The sequence below is a fragment of the Thermobia domestica genome, chromosome 13 (genome assembly GCF_964235325.1).
Source record: "Thermobia domestica chromosome 13, izTheDome1.hap1.1, whole genome shotgun sequence".
In the NCBI taxonomy this organism is placed as follows: Eukaryota; Metazoa; Arthropoda; class Insecta; order Zygentoma; family Lepismatidae; genus Thermobia; species Thermobia domestica.
In genome coordinates, this window is record NC_137466.1 from 190,543,219 (window position 1) to 190,563,551 (window position 20,333).

General features: G+C 32.5%; 1 protein-coding gene across 3 annotated transcripts in view; it reads right to left on the minus strand.

Annotated features, from left to right (window-relative positions):
• Nucleotides 1-1,148: 1,148 nt before the first annotated feature.
• The window catches only part of LOC145668879 (transmembrane protein 198), a 335,961-nt gene continuing 316,776 nt past the window's right edge, over nucleotides 1,149-20,333 (minus strand). For 2 of the 3 annotated variants that reach the window (XM_081737137.1, XM_081737138.1), the window contains exon 10: nucleotides 1,149-4,771. In XM_081737137.1, the coding sequence (XP_081593263.1) occupies nucleotides 4,544-4,771 (228 nt within the window). In that variant the 3' untranslated portion in view covers nucleotides 1,149-4,543. The remainder of the gene's footprint in view (nucleotides 4,772-20,333) is intronic. The other variant, XR_014128114.1, reaches the window with a different exon arrangement.

The following is a 20,333-nucleotide window of genomic DNA, read 5'->3' on the forward strand; positions in this document are numbered from 1 at the left end:
GATCTAAGTTCAAGTTTCATAAATATTCATACAGTATATACATAAGACATACATACATATTTTCTTATCATAACAGCATTTTTTTTATTTATTCTTATGAGAAAGCGTTTTTTTTCTCCTTGGATAGAATTTGTCGGGAACAATTAAAAGACAGAGAGGTACAAGTAGGGTTGCCAACTTTGAAAAGATAAATAAAAACGCCCCTTCCCCCTCAAAATTCTCTATGATATAGGTCTAAGTGTGAAGTATCTCTGTTCGGACCCAACCATGAGAAGGAAATGTACTATCGTGAACAACAGTACATTAACATCTGTATTCTGCATATTCTTAGTACATTCACTAATAAGCTTAGTAGATATATTGTACTAAAAATGAGAAACTGAAGTCGATATTGATCATTTTATTGTATTTACCAGTAACTGTCATTTATTTAAAATTATCGAAACAGATGAACAAAAGTATATTAATCTTTACATAACAATTTTGGATTTGGAAAATAAAATTTGTTCTTTAAACTTAAACTTCAACTACAGAAAATTGCTTTAAGAAGTCCGTTTCCCTTTCAATAAATGAATAGAATTCCTTACAAGTAAATTTCAAATTTTCCCTGGTACAGTTCCCGTCATCTCTTCAGAATTATCTAAATAGATTACATTAATCGTTTATAGATGGTGAAATGTGACAGTTTTGGCTTTAAGAATGAAAGTTACTTCTTAAATCTATCCTTCCAACTGCATGAAATTGATTCGAACTAGGTACAAATTTGAAAAAATCGGTCATAAAGGGGCTGGTAAGAAGTTTGTACCTGTCACAGGCTTTGATCAAAATAACAGCGATATTTCCGGCCAGTTGGCAACCCTAAGTACAAGGGAATAAAATCTTATTAAGAGATTTGCTTAGGTTCTGGAAAGTAGGAGAAGGAAGAGAAAGTGTATTGGTCTGATGTTCGCTATCTGTTACATTATAATATTTATATAATGTCCCTTATACTGTACATACATAGTAAAAGGTAAATCCGTTTATGTCTTTTAACACGAAAACATAGTATAGTATTTCAAATTAATGTGTCTCTTATTGAAGGAAGTGAAGAAAATTATAAAAGAGATATTAATTACATTTCTAGAGCTATTTTTTTTTTCTTGTGTTGATTTGAAAAAAAAAAAAAGGAAAATTCAATTAACAAAAATTGCAGTTGGCAGCAAATATACATACCCACCTCATATGAACACCATAGTAAGAGCAAGGTAGTATCAGAGAGAACAGTTGAAAATCAAAATAAAGAATACTTACGTGGTTGGTGGGACGAGAAGCCTTCGAAGGCACTAAAAGAATTAATTAGCTTTCAAGCTTCGAACAGCTCGTTGTCGAAGGGTAGAAAATGGGACTTAACATTCGAAAAATGTAGTTAAAAACAGAAGATTAATAATGTTAGTTGGAAGTCCGCTAGGAAGGCATGCATATCCTATGGACGTACATTTTACATCCAAGAGACGTCATTGAATGTCCATGTATAGCTTTAAAAAAAATCTAAAATGTATTCGTAAAATATTCATGTCACGTACTTGTTAAACATTTTATAAACGTTTATGACTGGATCCAAAGTTTCCACAGTGCATTTGTTTAGAATGAGACGTAGAGAACGTTTACAGTCATACTTTTATATATATTCGGCTTCTTGATAGTTCCCAAGACCTTGCATTAACGACGCCAGACACTTAATCTAAGCAGATCACACACAAATTAAATTTAAATAACTTTTCAGACTTTAATGGCGCTTAAAAAATATTATATATATAGCTATATTTGATTTGTATATCGTACTTCGTTTAAGTAAGTTTTTATGTATCTTTATAACGCTTACTTCTTATCTACTTACTTCGCACTATTATTTTCTTAGCTGCAGTCATTCTGCATCCGTATAATCAACATTCAATGATTCGGATTTTCTCTTTCTCAATCATTATATCCTGAACAAATGATGATCTTAACTCCCATAGCTGGACCAAATGTGGACGTGCAATAGACATCAACGTACGTATGTTATATGGATATCCCCTATTGGACTTAATTCGGACATCAAGTGGATATCCGTGTAAGATATCTCCTATTGGACCAAATATGGACATCCAATGCAGTTCAGAACGTTCATTCTATGTCAATGGACGATACGGACTTCAGTAGCACTTTGCGACATTAATAGTATACAGTTGTAAAAATGTTTTGCAAAATGATGATTCATGATCTCTAAATATTTTGCATCCCAAGAGTGAACTAGAAATACTAAATTTATTGCTGTTCCTAAAGGACGTAATTGTTCCCTTCTATGGTATGGAACTTGCGACAACTGTCTCACTTGCTCCACCTACAGGACGGTCTTGCAGCCAAGACGTGAATAAAAAAAACAACTGACAATTATATGGTATTAGGGTTTGTTTCTTGTGTGCAAATCTTGCGGCCGACTTAAAAACAGGAGATTTATTTCTTCCCTTCAATTTTCTTTATCTGAGAATGAATGTAACAAGAGACATAAAAGAAAGTACAACAATTATAAATTATATTTAGAAAAATGAAGATAACATCCAAAAACACAGTTTAGAAAATAAACAAAATATTGATGGCGGAAACTAAAAGCAACTGTATAAGCTGCCGCTGCCTCTGCCTCTAATACTTACATCTCCCCCCCTACTTTCCTCTCTACATTTGTTTATCGACGAGCCGTTCGAAGCTTGAAAGCTAATTATCTCTATTTATTGCCTTAAACGTAGTTTTGGTTTAACAATCCCATACACAGTCAATAACTTCGGATTAAATGGACCAATTAAAGCACAGTGTTTAGTAATTCACAAAGAGTTACATTCTCCCTACATTCCTTAAAGTGAGCTGTACTTAAATTGCGTCATTCATTCCGAAGTTTTTCGCAAAATTTCCTGTACGAGGTAGATATGCTTATTTGCTGGGAACTGTACAATAAAAGAACAGATCAGCTTCTATATGTAACATACTTAATAGGAACCAACTGAATATAATAACTAAGTCAGCATATACAGTATATTAAAAAGAGAGAAAAACCAAAAAGGAAATTGATATGTTCTTGTATGCGTGTAAAATTCCATATACGAAACAGCATCACGTATTTATTAATATAAAAAAGGGAACATAGTAAATGCAATTACCTTTGGTTGTTTGAACTTAAAAATATATATACAATAACACAAATATATATAATAACATATTGTTATAATAATATAATAATAATAAGGGCAGGCAACAAATGAAAGACTGATGTTATGTTATTTAAACAAAAATGATATAGTATGTATATCTCTTTGTGCAGATGTCCATCTTGTTTTCTGTTTTTTTTTTTTCCTTTGCGCGCAGAACAACATAACTTCATATATATATATATTATATATTTTTTTAAAAGTTCCTTGGGCCCACTAGACTTTTCCTTTAACTTTTTTCTTTTTTTTATTTACTTCCATGTTTCGGAAAGTAAGTTAACTAACATCTTTATAAATCACATGCATTGGCTTTCGCTTGATTTCCAATTGTTGGAAACAAGACAAAAACGACGACTATTCCGACACATACTGTAATATTTTTTTTTTCTTTGTTTTTAAATCACATTCAAGCAAGCATGCAATACTTTCCACAATCAAATCTTTTTTTTTAAACTTCTTCATCAGTTTTTTTTTCTTCCATTATCTCCCAAAGGCACTTGATCATATTAACTTTCTTGTATTTATTCTTTTTTTTTTTTTTTTTTGTTTGTTTTGTTTTGGAAATCATTCGTCTCAAATTACACAATGTTGACAATTCTCTATCCAATCTCCTATGATGTCGAAAATTGAAAAAAAAAAAGAAGGATACCAATAAAAAATAAACACACACTGGACACTATTTTCAACAGCTGCTACAGGACACAAAAAAATAATAATGAGGATTATTATTATTATTATTATTACATATTCGCACACACTATGCATATTTTTTCCTCTTTTTTCTTGTAAGACAAAAAAAAAAAAAAGTCATCCACACACACTTTGAGCACTTTCTCATATACACAGCACAACAGCAGTTTATGTATGTTACGACAAAAAACGCTGTGAATGTAAAACATTATTTTTCTGTTTTTTAATTTAAAAAAAAAGTTTTAAAAAGCGCACACAGTTTTTCTTGGCTCATTTGGCATCCATCAGCAAATGAAAACAAATTTTGTAATGGTTGAGAAACAAAACTACCACAGAGTATTGTTATATTCTTTGTTTTTTTGCATTTTGCAATACAACATAAGCTACCGTTTGGATTAAATAACCTGATTTTTCATTATTATTATTATTATTATTTATTAATTTATTTACTTATTACTGTATATTTTAATTTTTAAAGATTCTTTAAATAATTTTTTTCAACGTTCATGTTATTACATGATACACATTTCAAGTTTTTTTTTTTTTTTTTACAACAACATTAACTTACTGTTTATTATTTATTTATTAATTTATTTAAATATAACAGCAACATTGTCTGTTTTTTATTGTCACTATCGGAATGGTCGGATATTAAAATTGACGGACTCCCGGCTGCTTTCATTGCGACGATCTAACTGAATGATATCCCCAGAAGTCTCACGACTCTCGTCCTCTGACTCGGTCAGAGCGGCAAGTTGTGTTTGATCTGCTGGCAATATTGTTAAATGGGTAGAGTCAGATTGTAGCGTGGAAGTTTCACCTGGTGGACACACTTTACGCTGCAGTGCCTGAATATAACTCTGAAAAAAAAAGTTAAGAGAACAATCTTAGGTTGCTACAGCGTTAAACATCTACAAATACTTTTTTCATAAAAACAAACCAAAATAGAAGTATTGCAGTTAATAAAATTTACAATACTCACCTCCAATGACCAAGGGATGGAGGTTCAAGCATCCAAGTTCATATCGCTTTAGAACACCACTGATTTTTTAGTTCATATTTTAATAAAGTAAATATACATTTTTCTATAATGTCTTGTTAAAAGAATAGGGGGATCAATCCTGTTATCCTGAACAGAGATCACCTCATACACACGGTGTTTCAAAACAACACCAACAACGTTTGAGAGGTGATTCCTGACACGAAGATATCATCATCATCATCATCATAGGTATTCTGCCTTTATTGGCAGGTCACTTGCCGCAGGTGAGAAGCTTCCATGCTCCACGGTCCTCCGCTAACCTTTTCGTCTTCGCGTATGATCTTTCTGTTTTAATATCATCCATTAATTGTAGTCTCTTTCGGCCCCTCCCTCTCTTTCCCGCCACCATACCCTCTAGGACGTCCTTCATGATACAATCTCTTCTTAGGCAATGTCCCAACCAGTTTCTCCTCTTTTTCCTAATAATATCTAAAAGTGTTCTTTTCTCACCCACCATTTCTAACACTCTCTCATTCGTTTTCCGCTCTACCCAACTAATTCTTTCCATTCTTCTCCACACCCACATTTCGAACGCTTCCAGTCGATTTTCGTCACCTTTACGTAATGTCCACGTTTCCGCCCCATACAGTACAACACTCCACACGAAGCATTTTATGAGTCTTTTTCTCAACTCTTTATTCAAGGTCCCACAAAACAGACTTTTCTTCCTCCTAAAGGCTTCTTTCGCCATTCCTATCCTTGCTTTTATTTCACGTTCGCACTTCATGTCATTACTAAGAATACTACCCAGGTATCGAAAACTATTCACTTGTTCTATTTTCTCCCCTCCTACTTTTATATTTGACACAGACCCCTTCGTTCCAATCACCATGGCTTTTGTTTTTCTAACATTTATTTTCATCATAATGACACGAAGATAAGACAAAAAGTATAGACCAACTTGGGTGCACAAATGTTTCCTTTCGGAGTTATAGGCTGCCGAAAATATGAAAAATGAACTTTAAAGATCCATCGCTCCAAAACTATGGAACTTACCGTAGTCGGGTCAAAACCTCACTTAGGAACTAGTATGTGCCCTATACAAATATCCATGTTTCAGAATCCTGTGGTACTTCCGCAACAATTTTTATAAAGGTAGTTGATGAGTACTTCAAATTATATATCCGTAGCCAAACTCCCTCTATAAAAATTGTTGCGTGAGTACGTTAGGATTCTGAAACATGTATTTTTGGATAGCGCAGTACTAGTTCCTAAGTGAAGTCTTGACCCGACAGTAGCGTAGCTAGTTTTTTATCAGGGGGGGGCGATACTTTTCAGGGGGGGACAAGAAAATTTTGAGGAGGCCATCTCCAATGAATGCAAAATTTTAATATATATATATATATATATGTGTGTGTGTGTGTGTATGTGTGTGTGTATTCAAGGTGAATGTTTCCATCTTTGTTGTTCATGATTTTACTTTTTTGAAAACAGTGAAAATGTAAGAATATAGTACCTCAAACAACTAGGATTCATTAATGCAATTGATTTTTAATATAAGTAAATAGTTATTTAATCACGGCGTTTAAAATATGCGTAGCTGGTTGATTTAAGTGGAAGCAAACACACTTTTACAGGTAAAGAAAATAACTTATAGGTTCATGCCTCTACTTAAAGAGGATCTTTCTATTCGTGTGGGCAGCAGAAAACTTATCCACAACTTGTTAAAGATCTAACGATTTAGCAATTTTCTTCTCAATATAAAGTAACACTAAGTTTTTCAACCTATCATGAGTCATTGAATCGCGTATACGAGTCTTTAATCTTTTCAAAGAAGAGAATGATCTTTCACATGTAGCACTAGAAACTGATATAATCACAGAGATGATACCTAGCTTGTAGGTTTCTAGGAATGCGTTTTTGTATACACAAAGAAGATCAACGAAATTCGTTAAGGAATCGGCTTTGGTTTTCTTCTCGCCTTCATACAACTTAATTGTGTTTGGGAGGATTTTGAGTTCTCACTTTAATGTTTGCAGATCACTCCATAATGCTGGGCCATAGGCTCGACAATGTTGTAATTTAAAAAAGTTTTCACTTTTTGGATGTAGAGTGGTGATTTGCTATGATATGATATAATGATAATTTGGATATGATAATTTGCTACATGATACAAAGCGGTTTTCCATATCAGTGATTGCCTATCAATAGTAGGCAGAAAAATGTCTCTTGGTAGATATATTATCTTTAGAAAATTCGTTTTCTGTAGCCAATGAAGGAAGAGATTCATCCAAAATGAATCTGTGATATTTCGATGGCAGATGTCTAGTTCGTTTCTACGAGGAACCCCTATATTCTGTTTGTTTCCGGCTCTGAATTCGAGACCATTTTCTTTGCACACCTCCAAACATTCTTGATAGATTTGTTCGAATATTGTTCGTTGAGAGTCATATTCACCAGACCTCATCTTCGACAGCGTTTGAACTATTGTATCTACAAGAATCAAACCTTCTGACATGTCTGCATCTACTTGAGATACGGCGAAACTCAAAGTTATAGCATGGCACCAGTAATCTAAATTTTAGCAGCCCGAAAACATTCCCTTGTGTACAGATCACACTAATTTTCCGGATGGAATGATGGAGGTAAACAAATATCACAACTTCCAGATTTGTTTTAATACCGCATGATAATATAATGTGTTGAAAACACATTTTATGCAAAAAAAAAAAAAAAAAAGGCATAAATGGATATGATAATTTGTAAAAAAGTCATAGTGCTTAAGTGAATTATAAGAAAAAGTCTTGAAAAGTAATCAAGAGGAACCATTAATATTTTTTCCTTTGTTATAGTAACTTGTCCTAAGGGACAACGGTGATAGAAACCAATGAGACTTTTTAATTGAAAAAAAAAATCATAAAGCACTTAATTTGAAATTAAAGACTGGTAAAATTTGGTAACATAATGGGAATTCAGGCTGAAAGAGGGGGAGAGTGAAAACGGAGGCAACAGAGACGTCGTTTTTTAGCCATGTACAAAGAGATTAACCTTGGATTTTAGGTGAGATGTTTCCATATACTCATGTGAGTTTCAATTGCTACCACTTGTAAAAGTTAGCTAAGGAAGACAGTCTGAGATTTCTAGTTTTAGTTTCCTAGCGCAATTAGTTTTTGTGACAAGTAACTCAGATATGCAAATAGCATCATTAATATCATCTTGTATATGTTAGAATTCTCTTTGTGTAAATAAAATTGTAATTAAGCATTTCAAGGTAAAACAGGTTCTTTTACTTAACTTCTACAAAGAAAAGATTAGAACCTACCTCTAATGCACAGATACGACAGCGTGGAATACCGTCGGTCAGTAAATAATATAATCTGAAGTCATCTACCATACCTAACTAAATATAATTGATTAATCATTTTTATTAATCAATAAATAGTTGTTTGGTAGATAAACTCTAATAATAATAATAATAATAATAATAATAATAATAATAATAATAATAATAATAATAATAATAATAATAATAATAACAAATTATTTAATGGATGCTATGCGTTTGTTCTATGTCGCCATAATCAATGGAAATTAATTACTTAGTGTACGATTTATTGAGAAAAGAACATATTTGAAGTATGATCTTTTGCTGATGATTTTTTGTTGTATTCTTTCTCTGTAACCCTAACATGACCGTACTAACTTTCTCTACAATTTAGGCACGACTTCGTTCATTAAGGAATTCTGCGTGTCATTTGTATTGTTTCTCTGAACAGACTATACGTTTTAACTTTTACAATTGTATAGAATATATATATATATATAAAACTTTGTTATCTTGTGTACACTGTATATCTTATAGAATGTAGGTAAACTTTTGTGTAAATGTGCATAATATAACTGTATAACCAAAGAGCAACCAGCGGCGCAACTAGGCTAGATGTCGCCCGGGGCAAGAGCTCGCCTTAGCGTCCCAGCCCCCTAACCAACCAAACCAAAACGCTCCCAGACTACGCTTGATATTGGCATCACGCAGTAACTCTCCTATTCCAGTTTTCTTCAAATGGTAAAGCTTGATTTCAAAATTGCAGTACATAATTTAATTTTTAGTACAAGATAAAGCATCAAACTAATTAGTATTTGATTGCAATATAATCTTATAGTCTTATCATAACAACTGAAAATGATAATGTTTTTTGGAATAATATCGGGATGTGCATATGTGTAGAATGAAATTAACAGTCTGTTGCTTTAGAAGAGGATATTTAAGTATGTTAAATTCTTGTCTCGAGTATTATACTCGGACATTTTGCAAATCTCTTAATTCAATGTAAGTTAAATGAAAACAAATAGCTGGAAACTTTAACTTTGCAGGCTCTTTTGGGTGCAAGGTTTTTACAATGTCCTCAAAAGATACCTTTGAAGCTAACTTACGCTCTACGGATATGATTCTAAGGTAGGTGAGTCGTTGTTGTCCTGTTAAGTCTATGTGGTATTTTTTTTTTTTTTTTTTTAATGATCTTTAGTTTGCTAAAACTCCTTTCCTTGCTTTGTATTCTAAAGAGATGAATTTTTCAAAATAAATAAATAAATAAATTCAAAAGTTGTTCACCCTGCTCTTCTTTGGCTTGTTATGAATTCATTGAAAAGATCACAAACAGTCGAATTTTCGCTGACTATGCTGTTAGCATTGTCAAGACAAATAAGGAAAAAAAGTAAAGTAGGAGTAGTAGGAATAGGATGCATGCATGTTAAATGCATAGGTATACCAACACATTATACTTGTAAATACACCCATGTAAAATCTTCCATTAGGTGTTTTCACAGTATATATATATAAGCTACTAAATATGTTATTCCAACTTCTATTTCATCCAAAGTTTCTACTACAAAGTTTAATTTTGAACCTTTCATTAGAATGAAATAGGTCTTATATGTCTATCTTTCTATGAACAATTAAAATTATTCATTTCCATTTTATCAGTGCTGTGTTTTGAAAGACCTGATATTAAAGCATCGCTGCATTTGACATCACGAATATGTTCTTTCAGCCTCATATGTAAGTGTTCTTTTTTGATGTCAGAGTCTTGGTACTTACATGTTACTTGACAGAGACATACGGAATCCTGCGGATTCATTTAATATATCTTTATCTATCTATCTGTGTATCTACCTATCTATCTATCTATCTATCTATCTATCTATATATATATATATATATATATATATATATTGTTAAGTATTTCTGCACATCAGACTGAAAGAACAGATCCGTGACGCCAAGTACAGAAATACTCCAACATCAGGTATTTCAAAACATCTAAATGACACAATACACAGCATTGATAAAATGGAAGTGATCAAAAAAATGTTTATCCTTCACAGAAAGATAACCATTCGAGATCCTCTCTTGTTTCAGTGAAACAAATTAAAATTAAATGTCAGCACAGGCACTCTAGATAGAAATTGGAATAATATTATTCACACCTACACCGTCGTCACTAACCCCAAAAGAAGAGGCACAATGACTTAAGATTATTTATACTCTGAAAACTCATAAGGGAATTCTCAAGATATTTGTGTTTAAAAGTAATAATATGTTAATGTACAGTCTTACTATTACTATTATTTAACGTTGACTGCCATGTGCATCACCGATGATTCACAGCGGTCCTACTTTGCAGAGCCTTGTGCATCGAATGTGATTCACAGCTTTTGTTTGGTTTGAAGCCCTGTGAATCACTGGTACTACACAAGCACATAGGTTTATATGGTGAAATGCATTTCTGTGTCCTCAGAAAGTTGCTTGGTATTATTGGTTTCCGGCTCCTGGAAAGCTTCCGAAAACAAGGTATTGGACTAATGTTTAGATTGAATTGGAGAAGAAAACATTAAAATTAAGAAAGGGTCCGAGAGAGCACTTTGCCGGATTTCGCTGTGGCGGTTAACGTGTTAAAAAAATAAGACTGGCCATCCATCTCTCTTTGAAAATACCCGCACTTTTACCTACACTTGAAAATAAATCATACAAATGTGGGTTTTCTTTGATCAACTGTGATTTTTACTTAGAGCTAAAGTATTAGAATTTCCAACGTACGGTTGCCAGAGTATGGCCTTCCCAAGCAAGATGGATGGCCAAAATTTCTTAAACAAGACTATACCTAGTTATTACCTGTGTATTTAAATTGGGTCCAATCTACCTCTACTATACTCGTTTTTCTTAAGTATGTTTTACCAATGCAGACAGTAGAGTCAGCGAAATTTCGACTATTTATGATCTTTTCAAAGTACCCGTAACAAGGAAGAGAATAGCAACTTTTGGTTTATTTATGGGAGAGCTCTTCAACCAGCTTACACTGACAATGTTTATTTATTTATCAACACATTAAGCACAATTACGAAGCCATTTTATTGTGGACATATTCGGACAAGACCTATCTATTAAAAAAGATTGTACGTACGCGGTTCCATTTGGAGTACCAATGGTGAAGTCCTATTCTAAGTAAGGTCATCAAATAGTTTGACTATTGACTTAAAGTTGATACTTAGCAGAATAACTGTTGAAAGTGACACACTTAGAACTACCTGATGCTGTGTTCAATTGGCATGTAATGTGAAAACATTCCAGACAATCTTGAAGTTTCAAATATGTAGCTAATCTACTCGAATCCGAAGTTCTGTGTATCTTCGTTTGAAAATCCTGGAATTACCTACACTTGTGAGATCCCTATCAGTTATATTTGTTTTTCTTACCCTTTATTCGTAGTTGAGGAATTTTTTGCTACTTATGGATTCACCTTATTTCCACAATATTCATACTTACCCTAATACACACCATTACACACATCTGAATATCAAAAGATGTATTTGTTTTTTAAAGTAAAATTACAACCCTATTTAGAACTAATCTAGTTGCTAATGCTGTGAGCATCTCCCCATTATAGAAATAAGAAATTATAGATTGATTTGATTATATATCTAGCTAGAAGTACAGAACAATAATACATATTTACAATTACATTGACAATTGTATAATGGAGTATATGGTAAACGAGAATTTCCAGTATATACAGTAATAGTAAATAGGGATGTACCGATACCACTTTTTCACCAATAGCCGATACCGATATTGAAGAGGCCGATACTGATGATACCGATACTTTTGGACATGTCTTATATATTATAATGAATTTTCAGAATAATACATTGTAATAGGGTATATTACATATAAGGCCAAAATTTGACATACAAAGAAAAACAGCATTATTTCATATTAGGTTCCACACAAAAAATATATTTCCGCTGGATTTAATCCAGCTCACATAAAATGAACTAAAAAGCAGCAAATACTTATATAGTGTAAACTTAATTCTAAGAGTCAGTGATTGATATTTAGTGAGATAATGTGCTTTGATAGTTATATTGCAATTACTAGTCTCTATTACATACATACAGTGGCGGCGATTGGACGTTAAAAATGGGGGGAGCAAGACATGATCTAAATATTTGTATATCAATGCTAGTTTTCTTGATTCTTTCCAACAGTTTGTTTGACGAAAGGTTGTATAATTAATAGGATACTATTTTTTTCAGTTAAAATACCGTATATCGTATTTCATACTTTATTACGTAAATCGACAAGAGCAACGCAAGTAGGTACTAGCCCTTTGTACTCTTAAACAACGAAGATCTAAGAAGAGATTTGATTCCTTGCTCATGAACATCTTAAAATTCTGTCTGGATAATTGTGTAATTTGGCCATTGGCCAGTTAGTCAGTGGACACTAGTCACTATTTGGTACCAAAATATCCACCATCCTCTTAGGTATTGATCAACGCCAATATCATCTCTCTATGAGTTACCGCTCTTAAGATATTGGCCAAAAAAGTTCCGATTTCGGGAGATTTAAGAAGTCATATCTAGGGAACTATAAGTCATAGAGAGATGATCTTAGTGTTGATCAATACCTAAGAGGATGGTGACATTTAATACAAGATAGTAACCGGTAGCCAATGGCCAACTGGCAACCGTTCCCCAGATATTGGCCAAAAAGTTCCAATTTTGTGAGATTTAAGGAGCCATCTTTCGGGAGCCGTACGTCATAGAGAGATGATATTGATGTTGATCAATACTTAAGAGGATGATGAACATTTTGTTAACAAATAGTAACCAGTGGCCACTGGTTATATCTTCATTTTCAATATACATACGGTGATAAAAAGTGACAGCTTAATATAGCTAATTCAACAGATCCCGTAATACGCAGGTTCCAAATATGTAAATGTATTATCTATTGAATTTAATCAAATACATTTAATATACAATTTCATATAAATTTCGAAAAAAAATTAATTCTTTTAAGTTCATTCTGGCAATGCTCTTCGAGCATTCTCAACTGTTTCTTTCTTGTTTTCTGTATATAAACGACGGAAATGGTTTTGCTGCGTCTGCAAAAAGGGCATTGTCTCCTTGTTAAAAAAAGAAACTTTTTTTCTCTCACCACCAATCTGTAACTCCGGAATATCATAAATGCTGTAGGCAAAACAATGAATAAGGTAGAAGTTGATTCTTATTACTCTCTTTTTAATCAATATTCCTTACTATTAGAAAGAAGAAAAGACATTTTAGGAACTGTTGATTTTTGTGCAATTAAAGAATAACTTGTGAAAGACTTTTTAGTTCTGCGAAATGTTCTCTCAATTTGTTTCAAAATGGCTGACTAACATATCGAGCTTTTGTAAGAAGAAATGAAAGTACGCTGGAATTATTGCGCTACAAAAGGTTAAATTTTGGGCCATTCTCCGTGGCAATCAAATATGGCAGCAATAATTCTTTTAAGCTCAATTAAAATGAAACTGTACAACGTTCTGCACTTAAAATACAAAAGGTGACTGCATACTGAGTGTATAATTTATATGAAAGCTCAATAAATCGTTTCCGACTCAGTTTCATATTATTGAGAGGTACTTTATGACCATCTAGTTGAAGAAAGCATCAAACTTTTTTTTATACATTATCGACATCGTCTGAATTAATGCCCATTCTCCAGTCGTTGGTATTATTTGTACTAATTTCAGTTTAAGATCAGTATCTATTATCTATATATTAAAATGCTAGGGTCTCACTTTAGGAGAGTGTTTACCCTCTTCATTCCCCACGTTGGCCGATATAAAAAATCATGTATGTCCTACTTTTAATTCCTTTATTCACTCCAAGAATTTCAAGCAAATTCCCATTGTGCGTTGCTAATCACGGCTTTGCGAAAATGTGACATATTGCCGTATGTTCGCTCTTTAGGGGGATGTTTACCCCTTTCATCCCCTTACGTTGATCGATATATAAAAACACGTATGTCCTACTTTTGATTCCTTTATTCACTCCAGGAGTTTCAAGCAAATCGGAGTGTGACACTTGAAAAACCTTCCTTGTTAGTATGTTTAAAATATTTGAAGACATGGTTATCTTGAGTCTTGTGCATCTATACGAAAACTGAATGATGCAACATCCTGGAAAAACTGACAACTTTATGTCATTTTCTATTTTTTCAATATTTTCTCTCCTCTTAGTTCTACTCTGATGATGATCTATTAAACATCGCAAAATTCAGTATTATTTGCAAATATTTTTATGTTTATAATGTTCAAAATAACCGTACAAGTACAGGCTTCTTTTACATTTTGAATGTTATAAGATCGCACTGGAATTACATTGTTCAAACCCTTTATATAAAAGCTCATTGACGGGAACCTAAAAAAGGCAAGTCTATATTAACTTTATATTCAACAGAGATTTTATGAGTTTGAATTAGAAAGGTTCCCCAAGAAAACAGGAACCTACCCAAATATTACTGTTTAGCAGCGAATAGAAGTCGTTGATAAAGATGTCAGCGAGCAACGAAACAGTTTGAAAAAATGTAATTTCACGAATACGAGGTAAAATCATCTATAATCACCTAAATGTGTATTCTTTTGAACAAGTCGATTCAAGCTTAGTTGATTTCTTGCTCTCGACAATGGTAGATATACTTAATTCGATTGAAAAATATTTACTAATTCGATTGAAAAATATTTAACTTCCATCCTCAATGGCCTTCCTAAAATCAGGACTTAACTAAATCGCTTTCTTGCACCCAGAACGACACATTTATTCCATTTGATACTGTTTTCTGAGTCCTAATATTTCTGAAGGAATATCAAAGTACTGTACACTATTGGCAAGATAGAAAAATACTATTACATGATCAAATGCTAATGTAGGAATTAAAAATATAAAGAGATGTATGTAATATATTTTCAGTATATCGTGAAAAAATCGTGTACCATCACAATTTAATATTACAGTGTATTGGGTAAATATTTATACATAGCATATGTACTATGTTGAAGAGTCAATGAACCTTTTAAAGGCGCAAATAATTCATTTGAGTATGTTAATATTTTTGTTTGAATAGAAATTAAACGATAGGAATTACCAGGTAAATGCTAAGTATCGAAATAAACAATTTTTAGTCATAACAAAACAAATCTGTTTACATGTTCTCTCTCTGCAATTTTTAGATAAGTTTTTATGTTCAAACTATAACTATACGCAATAATAATACAAACAAGATTTCAACATTAGCATAAGAGCATAGAATATCTATCTATTATGGTGCTCGGTAGAAAATAAGCTCTGACACACATTTATCGATCAAAAATGTAAATGTCACTAAATATTTTCTATTCTGGACAAAATCACAAGTTTTGGACCAGAATATTTTGATCAATAAATTGATTAGACTAGGCACCAAAAGATCAAAAGTAAATAATCTATTATAAAAAATTGAAAATCACTATGTCTGTGACTCTAAATCTCCTGAACCGCACGACTGATCTCAATCAAATTTGTAACATGGATGAGGTTCGAGGCTGGGCTGGTTTTAGGCTATTCACTTTGATGGTAGAACTGAGGGGCCGGGGGAGGGGGTATAAAATATAAATAAAACTTAATAACTCCTGAACCACTCGACCGATCTTGATCAAATTTTCAACATAGATGAGGTTCGGCCTGGAATCGTTTTATGATTTAAATTTGACGGAGCAACGTAGGGGACGAGAAGGAGTGGGATATATATAGAAATCAATTTATATAAGATGAAAGCAACTATTTTTGTAAGTTAATAACTCTTGATGCATTCGACCGATCTCAATCAAATTTTCAACATACATGAGGTTCGGATCTGGAAACATTTTTGTAATTTCACATTAACGGTAGATCCTAGGGATGGGGGAGGGGAGGGGACGTATAAATAAAAAATAATAAAACCTAATAACTTTTGAACCACCGAACCAATCTCGATCAAATTTTCAACATATATGAAGGTCGGGCCTTGGGTGTTTTTTATCGTTTTACTTTCACGGAATAACGTAGGGGAGGGGGAGGAGGGAGATATATATGTAAAATAAATTAATTATTAGAAGTGTACACTATCCATCTATTTAACTCTTTATAGACAACTGATGTGAACTGACAGGTTCATCGAAAGTACTGTTTGAACACGTTAATCATCTTTACTTGAATTAAGAAAATTCTCCTATTCCCATGCACGTTTTTCAATCCTGCATTTGATAAATTTATCGTCTTGATAATTCCATCCACCATAGCAAAAATTCAAGGTCAAGATATATTTGTCTACAAAGTGACATAAGCATCTAAAGCAAGAGAATATATTAAATGTTCTTCAGCATATTAATATAAAAGAAACTTTAATATATATACAGATACCACCAATTTAAATTTATACTCACAGAAAAGAATAATATTTTACAACACAAAAACACAATTTCAATCACACATAAACACTCATACGAACGTACTTTATATACATGTATGGGGATATGCACTAAAAAGCACACTAAGTACATTTAAAATAGTGTAATTATTACGACTTATTGTTGTAATAAAGAATAAACATATATAGCTCACAAATATTACACTAAAAAAAACTGAAGACAGATAAAACCTACACACTAATTTGCACAGAACAAACACTGTAGTCTTGTTAATAAAATAAGAAATGAAGTTACTTGGGATATATTTATATAGAATATTATTTTAGATGACATTCCCGACAGTTAACCTATTAAAAATTTCCCTTGACTTTTATAGACCTAAATTTAGGAAAAGTTTTTCTTTTTTTTTTTTTTTAAATTGAAAATTCAAAAGTGAAAGTAAAACGAACATAAAAATAAAATCTAATCTACAGAAGTTTGAGACTTTGCAAGGATGTTGAAAACCAAAGCTCGTAACGTCTTTGAAAGTTGAAAATAACGTAACAATCGATTTAAAATATATATATATATATATATATATATATATATATATGGTTTATTTGTCTTCATCCTCACATACGTATTATATTGACTTTCAGAGAATACCTTGAGATTTCTAAATAGACTCTTATATTACTTTCAACTTTCAAGGACGCTGCATTTCTATCAATATACTTGTAAAGTTTCATATTTTTGTAAATTAGATTTTAAATTTTTTCCTCCTTTTTGTCTTGTTTGTATACACGGTATAAATATAGTTTTATATATATAACTGGAAATTGGTTAGGAAATACTACCACAAAGCACAAGTGAAAGAAAACTATGTTGTAACCACAGACAAATATGCTACGGAGTAATGATGTAGCTTTACTTTTTTCGGGGGGGGGGGGAGGGGCAAGAAAAGTGGAAGGACAGAGATATTTTAGGGAAGCATAATTATATATATATATATATACTGAAAAGTATTGTTTTGACCTACATTAAAATACATATCTGGAAGGGCTAGGTTAGCCTCCAGAGGGGATCCCCCTTGCTTCCCTTCCTTTTGGCCTCATCACTGATGCTAGCATACTCAGGAATTTTAACAATGGTTTCACTTAATTAACAAAAACTTGGTTATTTACCATAAATCCTCCCATGAGAAAACTAAACACTCTCTACATGTTTCGGAACAACAAGCTAGTTCCGTCTTCAGTGGTAAGGTAACAGGAATAAAAACGAATGAAAAAAAAAAGGTTTACAGAAAGGAATACATACCACAGAAAGAATAAATATAACGTAAAGGATACTAAAATACTACGAACAGCGAACAGTGCGAAAGAATTGGAATTTGGATTTTGGCAACATTGATAGAATCTGGTTACCTACCTTTGATGTATGTTTTGGATCTGGCAATAGTGATGTAACATAAACATCGCGCTTCCTTCAACTCAGCTCATTCTTTCGCACTGTGCTCTGCTTGTGGTAATTTAGTATCTTTACATTATATTTATTCATCCTGTGGTATGTATTCCTTTTCCTACACTTTTTTTCTCTCATTCTTTTTTATCCTTGTACCTTACCACTGAAGATGGAACCAGCTTGTTGTCCCGAAACGTATGGAGAGCGTTTAATTTCCCCACGGGAGAATTTATTGGTAAGTAACCACTTTTTTGTTAATTTGAATCTTTCTTACATGCGCATAATAATTTTAATGATTTCACTTACTTTAAGATGCCTCATTGCGGCGAAATTAAAATACCGGTAATTTTACAGTAATTATGTGATATCTTCAAACAGATAAAAGATAATCGAAATGTGGAACAAAGGCGCCCTAGACAATATCATTTTATATGAGATACCGTTATCACGACTCATTTATCTGCTTTCGATTTCGAGCCATTTTGAAAATTGGCATTTATTTTCGCGTTTCTAAATGGCTAAAAACGGCAAGCCACTAGGTGAGTTGTGATAACGGCACTTCACGCAAAATAATATTGTCTAGGGCGCTCTTGTTTCACATTTTAATTACGTTTTATCTATTTGAAGATATCACATAATTCGCCGGGATGGGGCCTCTTAACTTATATTTTAACTCCTGAGAATTTATTTTATTTTGAAGCTTTCTTATCTCCCCAGGAGCCTCGATCACGAAGATTTAAAAAAAAAAGACGTAAAAGAAATATTTTCTTGATACTTTTATTTCTTTTATTCCCTGTACAAAACTCCAGGATAGAGCCAAAAATCTAGAAATACCAGGAATTTTTAGAAAACAGAATTTAAAGTAAGTAAAATGTAGGCTTTGTTGTAACTGTTTTCACTGAGTCTTCATCAGACAGAAAGGCAAAGAAGAAAGAAGGAAAGAAATATTGAAGAAAAGAGCAATAACAGAGAAACAGTGGGCTATATTTAGGGCTATCATTTCTACTTTTTTATATTTCTTTTCTCCCTACTTCTTAGCCCTCTCTGTCTAATGAAGCACCAGCGAAAGTGGTTTCAACATAGCTTTCTTTTGTTTATATTCTGTGGTAGTGCTTTTTCTTAGCTTCTGGTTATTTATGTTACATATATATATATATATATATATATATATATATATATATACAGTATATATTACATATTTATATCCATGTACGCTTATGGGCCTATTCATGAGAAGCGAAACCCATAACTCAAAAATTATAAATCCACTGATACCGTTAATGTATGTTAAGCAATATTGTAAAGGCACATCTCGCCTGGTAAACTATCATGTGGCTGCAAAAACCACGATGACAAACCACAACCATTTTGTAATCTTTTTTTTTTTTTTTATTATTATTTAATACAGATACATCCACACGGGGACGTCATTAAAATTTTATAGGGAGGAGAGGCGAAAAATTAGACTTTCAGTAGAAAAAGTATATAACTAATAGAAGAATAATACTTTTATTAAAGATATCACATAATTACTGTAAAATTAGCGGTATTTTAATTTCGCCGGGATGGGGCCTCTTAACTTTAAAGACCTACCATTAAAGCAGGAAACGAGGAGGTTACTGAAGAATAAAACCTTAAATATAGATGCTGCTTTAGTATGGACAGTGGCGTACACGGAAGTTAGTAGAGAGGGTGAGGGTTCAGCCTCCCAAGCTCATATATTTTCAGGTGTTTATATACGTGCTCCAGGCGGATTAAACCCCACAATTCCCCTTGAGTATGTCACTAAGTGCGGATACACGTCATGGGAGTTTAGGGAATGCGTCATTGATCTTGGAGAGATTGACAACACTGACAGAAAGGAACTTCGATCTTATAGAACACGTGCTAAAGGATGTAAAAGATAACTTTTACTTAAAAAGATGTTATATACAAGTAGTGTATGTTATAGAAAAAAATCGCTTGAATAGCTTTAAGAAGAGATTTATTTATTTGTTTTCTTCATTATTATAAGTCAAAAAAAAGCTGGAAATAACACTTGGTGTTACACAAATTTTCAAGAAAACTTACTAAAATCACCAAGAAAATAATTATTATATCAATACTGCTACTAAACTCCATGACGGAACTTCGTATCATACATTATTGACAGAAATATAAATAAATAAAATAAAAATAGTTTCTGTTTCATGGTTCCTTTCTTATAAACGAAAACTATAATAAAATAAT